We start from the raw sequence: 12926 nt of genomic DNA, 5'->3' as shown, positions 1-12926 counted from the left end.
CTGTTCCTTCCAGTATTCTTCCCTGCCACTGTAGGGATTGAGGAGAACACTACCTGTGCTCCCGATCCTTCAACCAGTCGCCCCAGTGCCCTGAAGTCCCTTTTGATCACTGCAGGACTTCTCTCTGGAACCTCATCACTGCCAGCCTGTATAACCAACAGCGGGTAGTAGTCGGAAGGCCATACCAGACCAGGGAGCTTCCTAATCATAGCGAAAACAGCTGAAAAGGAGAGGACCATTTGATATTCATAAATGAATTGTTTAGTTTTATTATTTTGGAATAAATATCTAATTGATACTTATGTTCATAAAAAGAAGCTGTTACTTGTTCTACCAAAATCATCTGGTTGGACTAGATGATCATTGTAGGTCCCTTCCAACTGAACTATCCTATCCTATTCTAAAATATGTGGGGTTTTTTTCACCACCTTTGTATTCCAAGTGAAAATCCCCACGTCCAAATTCATATATTTGATTTCAAATCAAATATTCAATCAAATAATTTAAAGAAATTATCATTCAGTTTATTTCTTTGAATGCCCTTTAATCTCATTATGTGTGATAGTTGCTACCCTGTATGGGCATGGGGGATTTCATGCAGAATATAGTTGGCTAATGTTAAAACTGCTGTTCTCCAGTAAGAAAGAAGTACTAAGCAAGGCTTACTTTATTCATGTCAGGTATAATTAAATAATTATTAAGGATGCTGATCATGGAACAGCCACCTTCTGAGCTGTTTTTATGAACTGGCGTAAATAAACTGGTAAGTATTCATACTTAGTTTGACTCAGTATTTCTGCCTTTTCCTTTAAAAATCAGGACACATTACTCATTCCCAGTACTCAGTATTTTACAAAGTAGAGAATGGCAGTATAGATTTATGATATCGCTGGTCAGACACAGAGGGAGGTTAAACCATGGAGGAAAATAAAATTACAAGTAATTAAATTTACAAGCAGGTTTGCCATCTTGAAAAGATTTATTGTTTGAGAACAAACAATGGTTTTAGCCACACAAGAAAACTGTGATACAGCCTTAACAGCGTATGATATAGATATTATATGTGATGTTTCAATTTATATAATTAAAAATTTAGCACTCCTTTTAAGGGTAAATGGGATATTCAACTGGGAACCATAGATGGTGAGTAATAAAATAGCTGCAATGCAGTACTGTCTGCATTTTTTAAGAGCAGAAGCACTCTATCAGGCTCATTAATATCATGTTATCTGAGGGCTTTATCCTCAGATGAAAAAGCAACAGCATATATAAGTTTTTGAGGTTTTCTGTGGGAATAGGTTATTATATTCTATTAGTATGAATTTCAAATGTTAACAGGATTCTAGGTTGGTTTTTTTTTTCCCTGATACACTTCTACCTACTAACCAGTAAATATAAATAGAAATGTACCATTTCCATCCTGTTCTTAGGAAGGATTCAGTAGTAGCAAGGTTTTGCCAAAGTCTTTCTGCTATTTCCACAAAGCATAATGCATCATGATTACTAATGTATTCCGGAGGAAAAAAAAAAAACACACCTGAATAAATAAAATAAAGCTGAATTCTGGGGGGAGGTGATTTGTGAGAGGTTTGATTTTTTTTTTTGTTATTATTATTCTTTTTTCCTATTTCAACAGTTTGTGAAATACAGATATCTACATTCTTTCAGGCATAATTTCAAATTAGACAAATTCTACTGTAGTGTCATTGAAAATATCAGAATTAAATCCTTAATCTTTGGAAATCAGTTCAAGAGCTGAGGCATATGTGATTATCAGTACACATTGCATGTAAATTGCATTGACCAGTTTGTTTAAAAAGAAATTATATTTTATGTAAGCACAATAATTTCAGGACTTACTTGATCATGGATCTTATAGAGGCTATAGTACTTCTCTGTTTTTATTGATAAGTTTGAATACTTGGATAGACTTATGTTAATTAAAAAAAAAAAGTTACTTAGGTGCAAAGGAATTTAGTCTCTGATTTAGAAACACACACCAGACCTGTGGGGAAAAAAAAAGTATACAAATTTTTCAAAGAATCACTATAGTTGGGCAAAAACTCAGAAATCTTTGTGCATTCTCCTCTGTGTATCTTCAGCTTGGTTTGATATATGGATTTGGTTCTTGTTTTGCTTTTGAGAACATGGGGTTGCAGCCAGAATATTACAACTCAGAAGAATGCTTGACACTACTCAGCGTAAACATATCTGAAACAAACGACTAGAAACAGGATGGTGCAGTCGCACCTAGAGCAACACGGGTGCTCATCTGTGCCTTCTCTAAAGAGCCTCTTTCAGCTGCTGCCATCCTAACTTGCCCAGATGGCTTTTTGTGTGAAAATTTATTTAACCCCAATATTACTGTGCCACCTTTTGGCTTGAGGATGTCTCAAACTAAAAGAGACTGAAGTTATATATGGCAGTTCTGGCCCCAAACACTGGTTTCATAGTGTATGAGCGGGGAGGTACGTTGAAGGCCTCATGGGCCTTCATGAGAGGTGGTTGAAGGTGCTCTGCCAGCCAGTGAATGCAATGAATGAAGCCCACAAAGTTGCACTAAGGAATTTGCTCGAAGGGTCAATGTCTAAGTTACTCCACTTCAGACTTAATAATTTGGGATATATCTCTCTAGGAATGATATAATAGAGTCAAGAACAATTTAGTTGAAAGAAGCCTGTAAGACAACTAGAAAATGCATAAAGATGAATTCATCGAAACATCTTACTAAACAATTGTGCTTTATTTAAAAAAAAATCTGTGGGATAGCCTTGGCTGTATACAAAACATTTTTAATCAATTCTGCTGTTCCAGAGGTATGCTGGGTTTTGATGTAAGGTCTTGGGCTGTAATAATAATGGAGAATAATTTGTTCTGATGAAAGTATCTTGGTCAGATTGCTGGTTTCAAATGTGAAGACAGGTTCATGCCTTTTCTTTCAAAAATACAGATTTGTTCTTGTAAAAGTAGGATGTTCTGTTGTTTAGTTGCTTAAATTTTATTGAAATGCTTAGAGCCTCTTTCATTTTAGGGGTATCAAGTGCCATCATAAATTATACTCAGTAGTCAAATGCAGCCTCTTTTTGAAATGGGAGGTGAATTTCACACAGTTCTTAGTGCAAGAAAAAAATGACCATCAGGCTGACAAGGAGGTTTGCACCTTTTTTCACTGCAGAATATAAGCTGCAAAGTCAAATCAATGTAACATAATGGCCTGCAAAATTGTCTGGTTTTATCTACAAAACAGATTTTTGCCCCATTTCCCCAGAAAGTCACAGTGCACCCTGTGCTGCTTGTGACCTTTTTTGTGAGCAATCTAAGAATTGCAGTGGAATGAGTTAAAACATCATTAAAAAAAGACCACACAGCAACTTCTTACTGAGTCCTAGGTCTACAGTGTGAAATGTAGGTGTAATTTATGCAAGAAGAAAAAGTTGAATGTTTGTTTAAGCCCCTCAAGGTTTTTAGAAGGAAACCCTTTTAGACTGAGCAGATGAAAAGTTGAAACAATCAATAAATAATTACTAAAAACTTTCCTGCTATAAGTAGGCATAAATTGTGTGTTGAAAATCATAGTTTTTATGAGAGAGGTAGAATTCTGCAGTGAAGGAATGAATGAATAACTTACACTTTGTTACACAAACAATTCCAAGAAAGTTTTGCAAACCAGCAGATGCATTGCAAAAAAAATTTCTCTTGGAAAATGACATTTGCCAACCTTACTTAGCTCTCCACATTTAGAGGGATGCTTTAAACAGTGCCTTGCATGGGAAGGTTGGGAGCCTTTGCAAATGTGCTAAAATTAGCAGGGAACTGTACTTTAGTCTACATGAGCCTGTGCTACATGGAAGTGGTGTTGACTGTGTGGACCCAGCGGTAAATCTAGCATGCTATTAGTTTGCTCTCCTTCACATGTGCATACACACAGACATACATATGCACACATACAATCTCAGTGTATTGTTTATTGAGGAACCTGGCTCAATAGCTGTTACTTGTAAGTCTTTGCATTCATGCTAAGATTTGCGTGTAGACAAGGAAGGAAAGATTTTGACCATTGATAATTTTTATTAGATTTTTTAAAACAATTTACATATTGTCTCAATCTTGTTCATCTTCCACTTTTTTTAATTATATAAAATGGTGAATGATTATACTCTATTAACTGTCTTAAAAAGTGAAGTGCACCATTACCCATTACCTCCCGCAGTATGTATTTGTGAGTATGGCAGTGGTTTACATAGATATATACATATTTCTGTATTATAAACTAATCATTGATCATGATACAAATCACTACTGCTAACTTAACCACTTTACGCACAATTTTTATATAGGTAAAATGTATTAGTCAATTAAACAGAAGTGTAAATATAGATATTTGCTATTTATACCTATAATGGATTTTTTTTAAAGGAAGTAGGCTGTTAAATCATGTTGCCGTAACAAATGCTGAAGGCTGCTTTTTCATTCATTGCCATTGAATTTATTGTCAGAGCAGTACAGTCATATCCCATTTCAAGATTACTTAGGTGGCTTGAAAATTAAATCACAGCTCACAGATTCTCTTTTTTCACACACAGTTAATAACAGTAAAATTGGGTCTAGTTTTAAATATACCTTGCAAGATATTGCAGTGCAGTCAGACACACGAACTGTGAAAGATTTAGTAAATAGAATGTGATTTTCCATAAATTAACAGTGAATTGGATAAAACAAAGTTGCTGTCAATGTATGTAGAATTATTTTCAAAAGGATTATATTGATATAAATTTTGTTAGACTCGGGCAGCATGGGGTTCTATAAAGTCCTCAAATTATTTTTGTTTAAGTTCATAAATCTGAAAGAGATCTCCAGGAGTGATTACTAATAACTGGAAACATGAGCTCATGCTAGATTACTTTTTTAATATATCAAAAACATGACTGTTTGCATCTAATCAACTAAATGATTCTTGCTTATTCACTTCATCTGAGCTAGATCTCTTATTTCTGTGCACCATTTTGCAATGTTTCTCCTAAAAGCTGTCTCTGAAAAAGTCATCTAAAAGATGTCTCTAAAAAGCAAGACATTGCGCAATTTTACTTCTCCTGTTAGGGGTTGGAGTACATTTTATGTACTTCTGGAGTGAAGGTCCTGATTTGGTCTTAGCAAAATGAAATCTAGTTCTGCTCTGCAGACTGACTGAAACTCCTAGTGTAGATACAGCTTGTATGCATCTGATTTGTTTCTAAATTTTATTCAGATGCTCAAGCAAGCCTCTTCATATACTTTCTTGTGTTCTTGTGTATATGTTGTCTATAGATATATGCATCTCTGAAGGCCTCCAAAAGAAGATCTGATTTCATAATTTTAAGGCTACAAGGTAGATAGGTCCCTTTGAAGGCTTTCAGACATCTGTGAACCATGTGCGTGGTAGGTATGTTTGGTCCAGGGTACCAAACTGTAGTCTGAAGTGAAACCTTCAAACTGTGTAATGTGTAGATATGGCACTAACAACTTTAATCTACTGATTGTCTCCTACTGCACTGAATTACTTGTTAATGGGGTACAGCATACGTGAAAAGCCCTGGATTCTAGTTTGGGTTTTTTTCTTTTTGTTTTTTTTTTTTTTTTCCCCTGTCTCCTCTGCTACTGTCTACTTCAGTTCTCTAGGTTTTATTTCCAATATGGAACTCTGAAGGCCATTTCTAAATTTCAGAAAAAGTGTTGGTTATTTAACTGATAGCAAAAAATTATTCATGAATATTTCTCTTTTGGAAAAGATACTAGTTTCAGATAGCCTGGTACAGCTGGTCATGCAGGGATTTTGGGGAGGAGCATTACAAAACAGCTGCAGGATGGTTTTTAATGCCTTATTTTAAAATATACGGTGCTTGCCACTCTGAAACTAAATTCAGAAATACATTGATCTCAAACGTTATACAGCTTGATAGTTTTTGTCTCTCAACAGCTTGCTACTTGTTCTTTTTGCTTGTTTTCAGTCTTCCTTGCATAAAGCTGAACATACTCTAACACATTTGATGTCATGGGTTTGGAATGGGTTGAAAAGTAAAATCAATCAGTTAAAAATTAAATCAGTTTGGCCTTCGTTGTTAAATTATGTAATGCTTCTGCTTTTTGTTTGGCATATATATTATTGTTTTATAAAAGAGCTACTTAGTGCAACACAGATAAACTAATTTGAGTATTATTGCTGCTTCTTTTTCTTCAATTACAAATCAGTTAAGGTAATAAAATAAGCTTCATTGGAAATATTGACTGAACTGTAATGGCTGAAACTATTTCCTTACGTGTTCGTTTTGTTGTACACAGAAAGAAATATATATGGCAGATTTTAAGTTCAATTTTTTTTTTCCTTAGTGATCTTAGTGAAAATCAGATTCAAGCGATACCAAGGAAGGCATTCCGAGGAGCAGTAGACATAAAAAATCTGTAAGTATTTTCCTCCTTCATGTATACATTCTGATGGTAATGCTTTGTCAATACAGTGTCCTTTTGTTGTATGAGATCTCTTTTTCCTAAGCACTTTTATAGCTGCTTAGGAATTTCTGCATAAAAACAACACGTACCATTTGTTTTGGCAAAATACTTTGACATATCTTAAGCATCCTAATATTACCCTATATGAAATCTAAAACATTGAAATGGAGTTGAAGACAACAAGGCATTATAACTATTTGCTTATGGTAGCCTGAGTTTAATATTTGAATGTCAGGCTATTTTAAACATTTCATTGTTTCATGTGGAAAAATTCATTTTGCCTTGGGTCAAAGCGTTTGCCTTTTGTTAGCTTGTATAAAAGGAAAAAGAAAAATCATGCTATTATCTAGTTTTGCTAGCATATATTTTTGCACTTGTGTGACTACTTTTCTTACACAGTTTTCTTCTGTGGTAAAATAAGCCTTTTCTAAAAGACAGATACTCACTTTCCTGGAGATAGTGACCCTGAAGTTCATGGGCAGGTTTTGAATTCTTTTGGCTTCTAAATGTGGAAATATGTGAGTTTCAAGACAAAGGAAAGCAGTGACTTTTTGACTTTCTGTTTAGAGTGGTAGATCAGTTTAGTGGACTGAAAGAGCTAAATGACCTGAAGACTGTGATGAACTTGTATAGTAGGAAATGTAAGGTCATGCACTCAAAAGCTATAACCCCTGCTGTAAGCTGAGGACTCATCACTTAAAAACAACCAACAAAGACAGAGGACATACACTAGTGGGTTCCAGAAAGACTATGGAGCTGCCAGTGTGATGCAGCTGTGAAAAAATATAATTGCTATCTTATGTGGCATGAATAGAAATAGGGAAGTACTAGGCCATTATATGAGGTTTTCATGTAATTTCTGTTGAAATACTTTTTATTAATTGAAATTGCCAGTGTTAAAGAAAGATGAACTTTGTAGTTGTATTACTTTGAAAACGGAGTGCTCCGTGATTATGAAGGAAACAACATGATGTCATATCCCCAGTAGGAGGGGACTGGACAGGAAGCCCTTTGCGTTTCTGTCTTCCTCTGATGGACTCTGCTTCATTCTGCTGCTGGCAGCACCACACACAAATCAGTTAGGAGGGTGTTTTGTCAAAGATTTAGCAGAATGCCCAAGAGTTTGGCCTAGTTGGTAAGGTATTTAGAAAAATTTTACGTTTTTTATTTAACCATGTTTGTGATATGGTTCTTCCCCGCAATGAAGTCCTACCACATCTCAATGGAAAAGCTATTACGTTCAAATTTGTTATGTTCAAAAACATGCCAGTGCTTCTCAAAGTAGCTTTGTTACTTTATTTAATTGATGTTTTATGAGTTTCTAGTCAGAACTGGTCTCATCATTATTCATGGTCTAGAAGAGGTTTGGCTACACGGAGAAGCCTTCATTTTTCTGCATTATCTTTTATATTTGAAAATTGATACACTACAGAAAGGAACTTTGGTAGTAAAAATAACAGCATCATCAAGACTTTTCTAGTGACAGGGCAGTATTTTAGAATGTAATGAATGTAATACGTAAACTTACCTATTGTGAGATAGGTCCAGTCAGAAACTTAATTAGGATGCTAATCTTTAGCTAAGATAATACTTACATCTTGGTGTGCGTTTTCAAGGTAAGGATCCTGAATTATGTCTAAAATTTGCTTAAAACAGTAGATCTGCCCTTTAAAGCCTTTATCTTTCGGGAGTTAATTAAAAAAAAAATCATAAAGGCCATAGCATTGCCACAAAGTCCAAATCATATCTGTGGCATATAGTTTATTGTGATAGCATAAATACTACAGATACATCCTTTATTGGTGGTCCCAGGGGAAAAAAAAAGGAAAAAAAAACACTAATCTGAAATCTTTGTGATCCCATGACAATTGAAAGTCCTAAGAAATACATTTCTCTGTCTTGTAAATGCTACCTACGTTCCTGGTCATTCAGGAAGAGCACCTTATATTGTGTGAGGTATAGTTGTGAGCATCAGAATGACGAGTGAGTTTGTGGGGTGAGTCGGGTAGATTCTAGCACAGCATTTAGGTGACTAGATCAGGCTGTTGAGCCTTCCCAGAAGCTTAGGCAAGAAGGAGATTTGAACCCTTGTCTTCCATCTAGCCTTGGACATTACACTTAGAGAAGGGTGATGGCAAGAATTGTACTATTTTTATTTAATCGTTCAAGAAAATTAAGGAGACAGTGAGTGATAGGTGTAGAAAGCATCACTCTGCAAACAAAGGAAACTATGAAGTGGAGGAATTTAGCATCTATTGGGCAATTGACCTAAGGTCCAGGAACCAAATATTTGTGTATACTTGTTGAGAACTGTCATAACAATGCAATATCTGTTCTAATTTCAGCATTTCTTCTGTAATTGCCTAGTAGTTGAGCATAATGTTAAAGATGTTAACCAAACTTATGGAAGAGGTAGGTGAAGGTACAACCTGTATTAGACCATGTTGTAAATTCAGGATTTGCTTTGTGTAACAACATTAATTGCATCAATTTCAATATAAATTACAGAGACTTTTTTTTAAATGCAACGAGGGGTAATCATTCCATACAGTAGCTTTAGTAAGCTGTTTCAAAGGCAGTTAACAAATCCCACAGAAGTTGACCTGATGATGTATTTTATTTTCCTGAGTGGAGACTCACCATTCTCTCACTCCCCCTAAATATTTCCCCATCTGAATTAGGAGTTGGAGTATTTTAGAAAACATTTTATTGTATTCAAAGGCTGTTCTTCTAGTCTTCACAGAGCAAAGGGAATTTGATATTAATGCAGATTATCTGAAGGAAATTGCTTCCTTTAAGGTTGATGATACCACTATGATCTTTTGGTTTCCTGCTACTATGTTAGCTCTAGACTTCTCTTGATGTTTCTCAGAAAAAGCTGTCTAGTGGCCATGATGCTTCCTTTCTGGACATCTTCTTAATAACTTTCACAGTATAGATTCTGTAGAAGATAAAAGCAAAATGGGCAAGGTATTATGAGAATTGACAACCCAGGAAACCTGCTACACCCTTATAGTAAAAAGAACAAAAAAAAAAACCACGAAAAACCATCAGCCCCCACAAACCTACTTTATATCTAATTGTAATTTCCCATTTTCCAACTTGTTTCTTGCCTCTTGTCTTATATCTGAGAAGAGCCTCTCTCTGTCTATACCGTCCCTTTAGGCAGTTGTAGGCAACAATAAGATCCTTCCTTCGCCCTCTCTTCTTAAGGCTGAACACACACAGTTCTCACAGCCTCTCCCCGAATATCACCTGCTCCAGCCCTCCCATCTTCGTAGTGCTGATTGCACTCAGCCCAGCGTGTCAGTGTCTGTCTTGTACTGGGGGGGCTGAGACTGGATGCACAACTTAGATGTCATCTCACAAATGCCAGACAGAGCGTCCTGGCTTCACTCTCACCAATACAGCCCAATTGTTGGTAATGAATCAAGTTCTTCAGAAGTGACAAAAAATGAAGGAAGCTTAATTTGTATAGGTTCCCCAGACTGGAAGCCCAGTATCCAGTGTTTTGGGAGTTCAAATGTAGGAAAAAACCTAGCTGCTCTGTCTCAAAGTCTTGATTTTCCTGTTCAAGGGCAATGACTTGAAGAATAATCCACTTTTAGTATAGCTGCTGATCTGGGACTTGACTAGGTTGCAAATTCTGGAAATATAATTCTGAAAGTTGCTCCTAACTTGCTACTTTTTCAGGGAGAAAAATATGCAGCAAGAAGTTAGGTTCTTCAGAGAACACAGTGGCACCCACTGTTTTTTAAAAATAAACTATCATATAAATTGGAAATTAAACACAGATTTTTTAATATACATGTTAATGACAGTTTCGTAACCCTCTCTGGTGATACAGCACTCACACTGGATGTTAAAAACGTTTAAAATCTCCCCAACCTCAGGAATTTTATTTGAATTTAAGATGGTACGAAAATGCTTTAGCTGCACAGATTGTAAGTTTGGATGGGTTGTTTCTTGAAACTGGTTACTAGGAAGAAAAATAATTGGGCTTAAAAAGCAAACAAATGTGAAACACCACTGAAAAAACAATAGTGCTATGCTCAGTTTTTGAGTAGATTTTGTCCCCTGCTCTGATTTTCATAAAATTATATTACAATATTTCCTTTCGAAGTATATAAAATTTTCTATGATTCCAACTTCCTCTTCTGCTGTGTAATCAATATTTGGCAGAGGATGGAAAGGAATACACCAACATCATGGCAGACTTGTGATGCTAAGTATGTGCAACATCAAATGATACCAAAAATACCAAGGAACATTTTCGTCATATCTCCTGCAAATATCTTGTGCCCCGTTCTTCTTTGTCAGGGTCTGGCCTTTCTTCGGACTACCCTCTTCTTTGGTGCCTTTGTGTTCATTCGGTTCCATTTTTTCCCAGCAAGTGGGGGACACTGTAGCTGTCACCCCAATGATAAAGGCTGCAGGGCAATGTAGTAGCTTCACAGATTAAATTGGCTGGGAAAATGGAGAATTAGTGGAGAGCGACACAGACACCAGCATCCACTCAAAGTCCTTCCCATTACACTAACTTTTGTCTAAAACCTTGATTAATACTACTTGGTGTTGCCCTGATGCCTCTTTTATGCCTATTGTGAAAGATTTGAAATGGGTATTGTCACTAAAGGCATAACTCAATTTTGTATTAATCTTCATTGGCAATGATTGGACATTTTTTTGAAGTTCAATTTTATTAGCAGTTGAAAACGACAGAGTCCTGCTTTTTTTTTTTGCTGAAGATTTTCTTGTTACTGATTTCTTCTCAGATCATGCACAAAATTCCACTGCAACTGAGAGTATATTTGTCTACTCATCTGTACAAGTGCTAATTCAAATGCATTGCTTGCCTAAGATGTACTTTAATAATTCAGAATTGGCATATTTCTCATGCTCGTTCTTAGCGGGAATCTTAATTCAACTACTAGTCTGTTCAGCCACCTGTGTTTCACGTATACATCAAGAAGGATTTTCACAGGATGTTAGTGAAATATATTCAGTGTACACTTAAGATTTTTATTAAAGTCAAAAATAGCTCTGAAGGAATGCAGAAAAGAACAGGTACACTTTTCTAATGCCTCCTAAAACTGTTGTTGTCAAACAGATCAGTGATCTTGTGGCCTTTGGGAAAAAAGCTGTTCTTTCGGACTGTTTAAATAAGTACCATTTCAATACTGTTATTAAAGTTGCTATTTTCATTACAGACTACTTTCCTAAAATTTGGCCTGCTGAAAACGGTTTCTTTTTTTGTCAACAAATTCATTTATGAAATGTTAAAGTCAATTATGTTTTTAAATCAAGCAGAGCATTTGGCTTTGAAGATGAGTTTCAAATTAGAAATCTCTGAATGTGAATCGAGAGCTTCCTTGCAAGTCTTTTTTGGGCACTTGAACCACTGAGGAAAAGTCTAAAATACATAGAATCTAAAAATCTACCTGAAATTTATTTGAGTGACAATAAATGTTAGTTGAATAAAACCTAGGCAGCTGAAGTAGATGTGGTTTCATCTGCTAAGATAATTGTCAATACTTACACAAAATTTTACATGGTATCCGAATTTACCCTAATGAAAAATGTGGCCTATGCTTTTACTAGGAAAAGTACCAAATGTTGCTATGGCTTATGTAGTTTCCTATAGATTTGCCTGTGATAATACAAAGCAAATTGAGGTAGATTAATTTGAACTGAGCTGATAAACTCTGTTGTAGGAAGACTTGGATTCAATTTTATCCTTAAATTTTATTTGACTTTGTCAAGCACTGAGAATAATGCAAATCCTCTTTGAAGATTTGAATTTTAAAGAAAAGTAGTTTATGCTTCTGTTTAGTGTTAAAGTCTCATGCAAAAATTAGTTGGACTCTCAAGAGCCTTTAGGCCCCTTTGCATCTACCTACACTACCTTGGAAAGTGAGGTTGCCTCTGCTTTACTAAACAGGGTGACATAATTATGTCGGGGAGACTTGCAAGAGGTTTGTTGATATGTAGAGTAACTAAGTGGAAATTGTTCTACAGATAAATATTTTCTAATTAATATTTAAATAAACTACTCTAATTAATTTTTAAATAAACTACTCTAGCAGAACTTTCATGGAGTATGTGCTTAATATGGCTTCCATGCTAGAACAGGACTGTATTTGCTTCCCACATTATGATAGTCTTGATACTGTTTGTCATCTAATTGCTAAATTGCATTATTTCTGGGAAGTCATACCGATGTGATAGTATATTTGCATCACGTAACTTATACATTGTTCATTCTGTGTTCATCCTCTTTTCATGGCAGTCTTCTGTTTCATTTTGACTTTTTTTTTTTTTATTTTGCTCCTTTAAGATCCTTGTGGGTTTAACCAAGTAGAGTGCTAAATAATTTTGAGGGGATGGAGCTATTGAACTATAGATCTGTTCTCCCTTTTCTTCTAGTTTATTCAGTAAGCATG

The 12926-nt window shown here is 35.5% G+C and overlaps 1 protein-coding gene across 1 annotated transcript in view; it reads left to right on the top strand.

Annotated features, from left to right (window-relative positions):
- Nucleotides 1-12926, top strand: part of SLIT2 (slit homolog 2 (Drosophila)) — a 272375-nt gene that overhangs the window by 154858 nt on the left and 104591 nt on the right. Inside the window, exon 5 of the mRNA XM_009324114.1 lies at nucleotides 6364-6435. Within this exon, the coding sequence (XP_009322389.1) occupies nucleotides 6364-6435 (72 nt within the window). The remainder of the gene's footprint in view (nucleotides 1-6363; nucleotides 6436-12926) is intronic.

This window comes from Pygoscelis adeliae, unplaced genomic scaffold, assembly GCF_000699105.1.
Source record: "Pygoscelis adeliae isolate BGI_AS28 unplaced genomic scaffold, ASM69910v1 Scaffold24, whole genome shotgun sequence".
Lineage (NCBI taxonomy): Eukaryota > Metazoa > Chordata > Aves > Sphenisciformes > Spheniscidae > Pygoscelis > Pygoscelis adeliae.
Note: the sequence above shows the minus strand (reverse complement) of the source record. Positions and strands in the feature narration are given on the sequence as shown.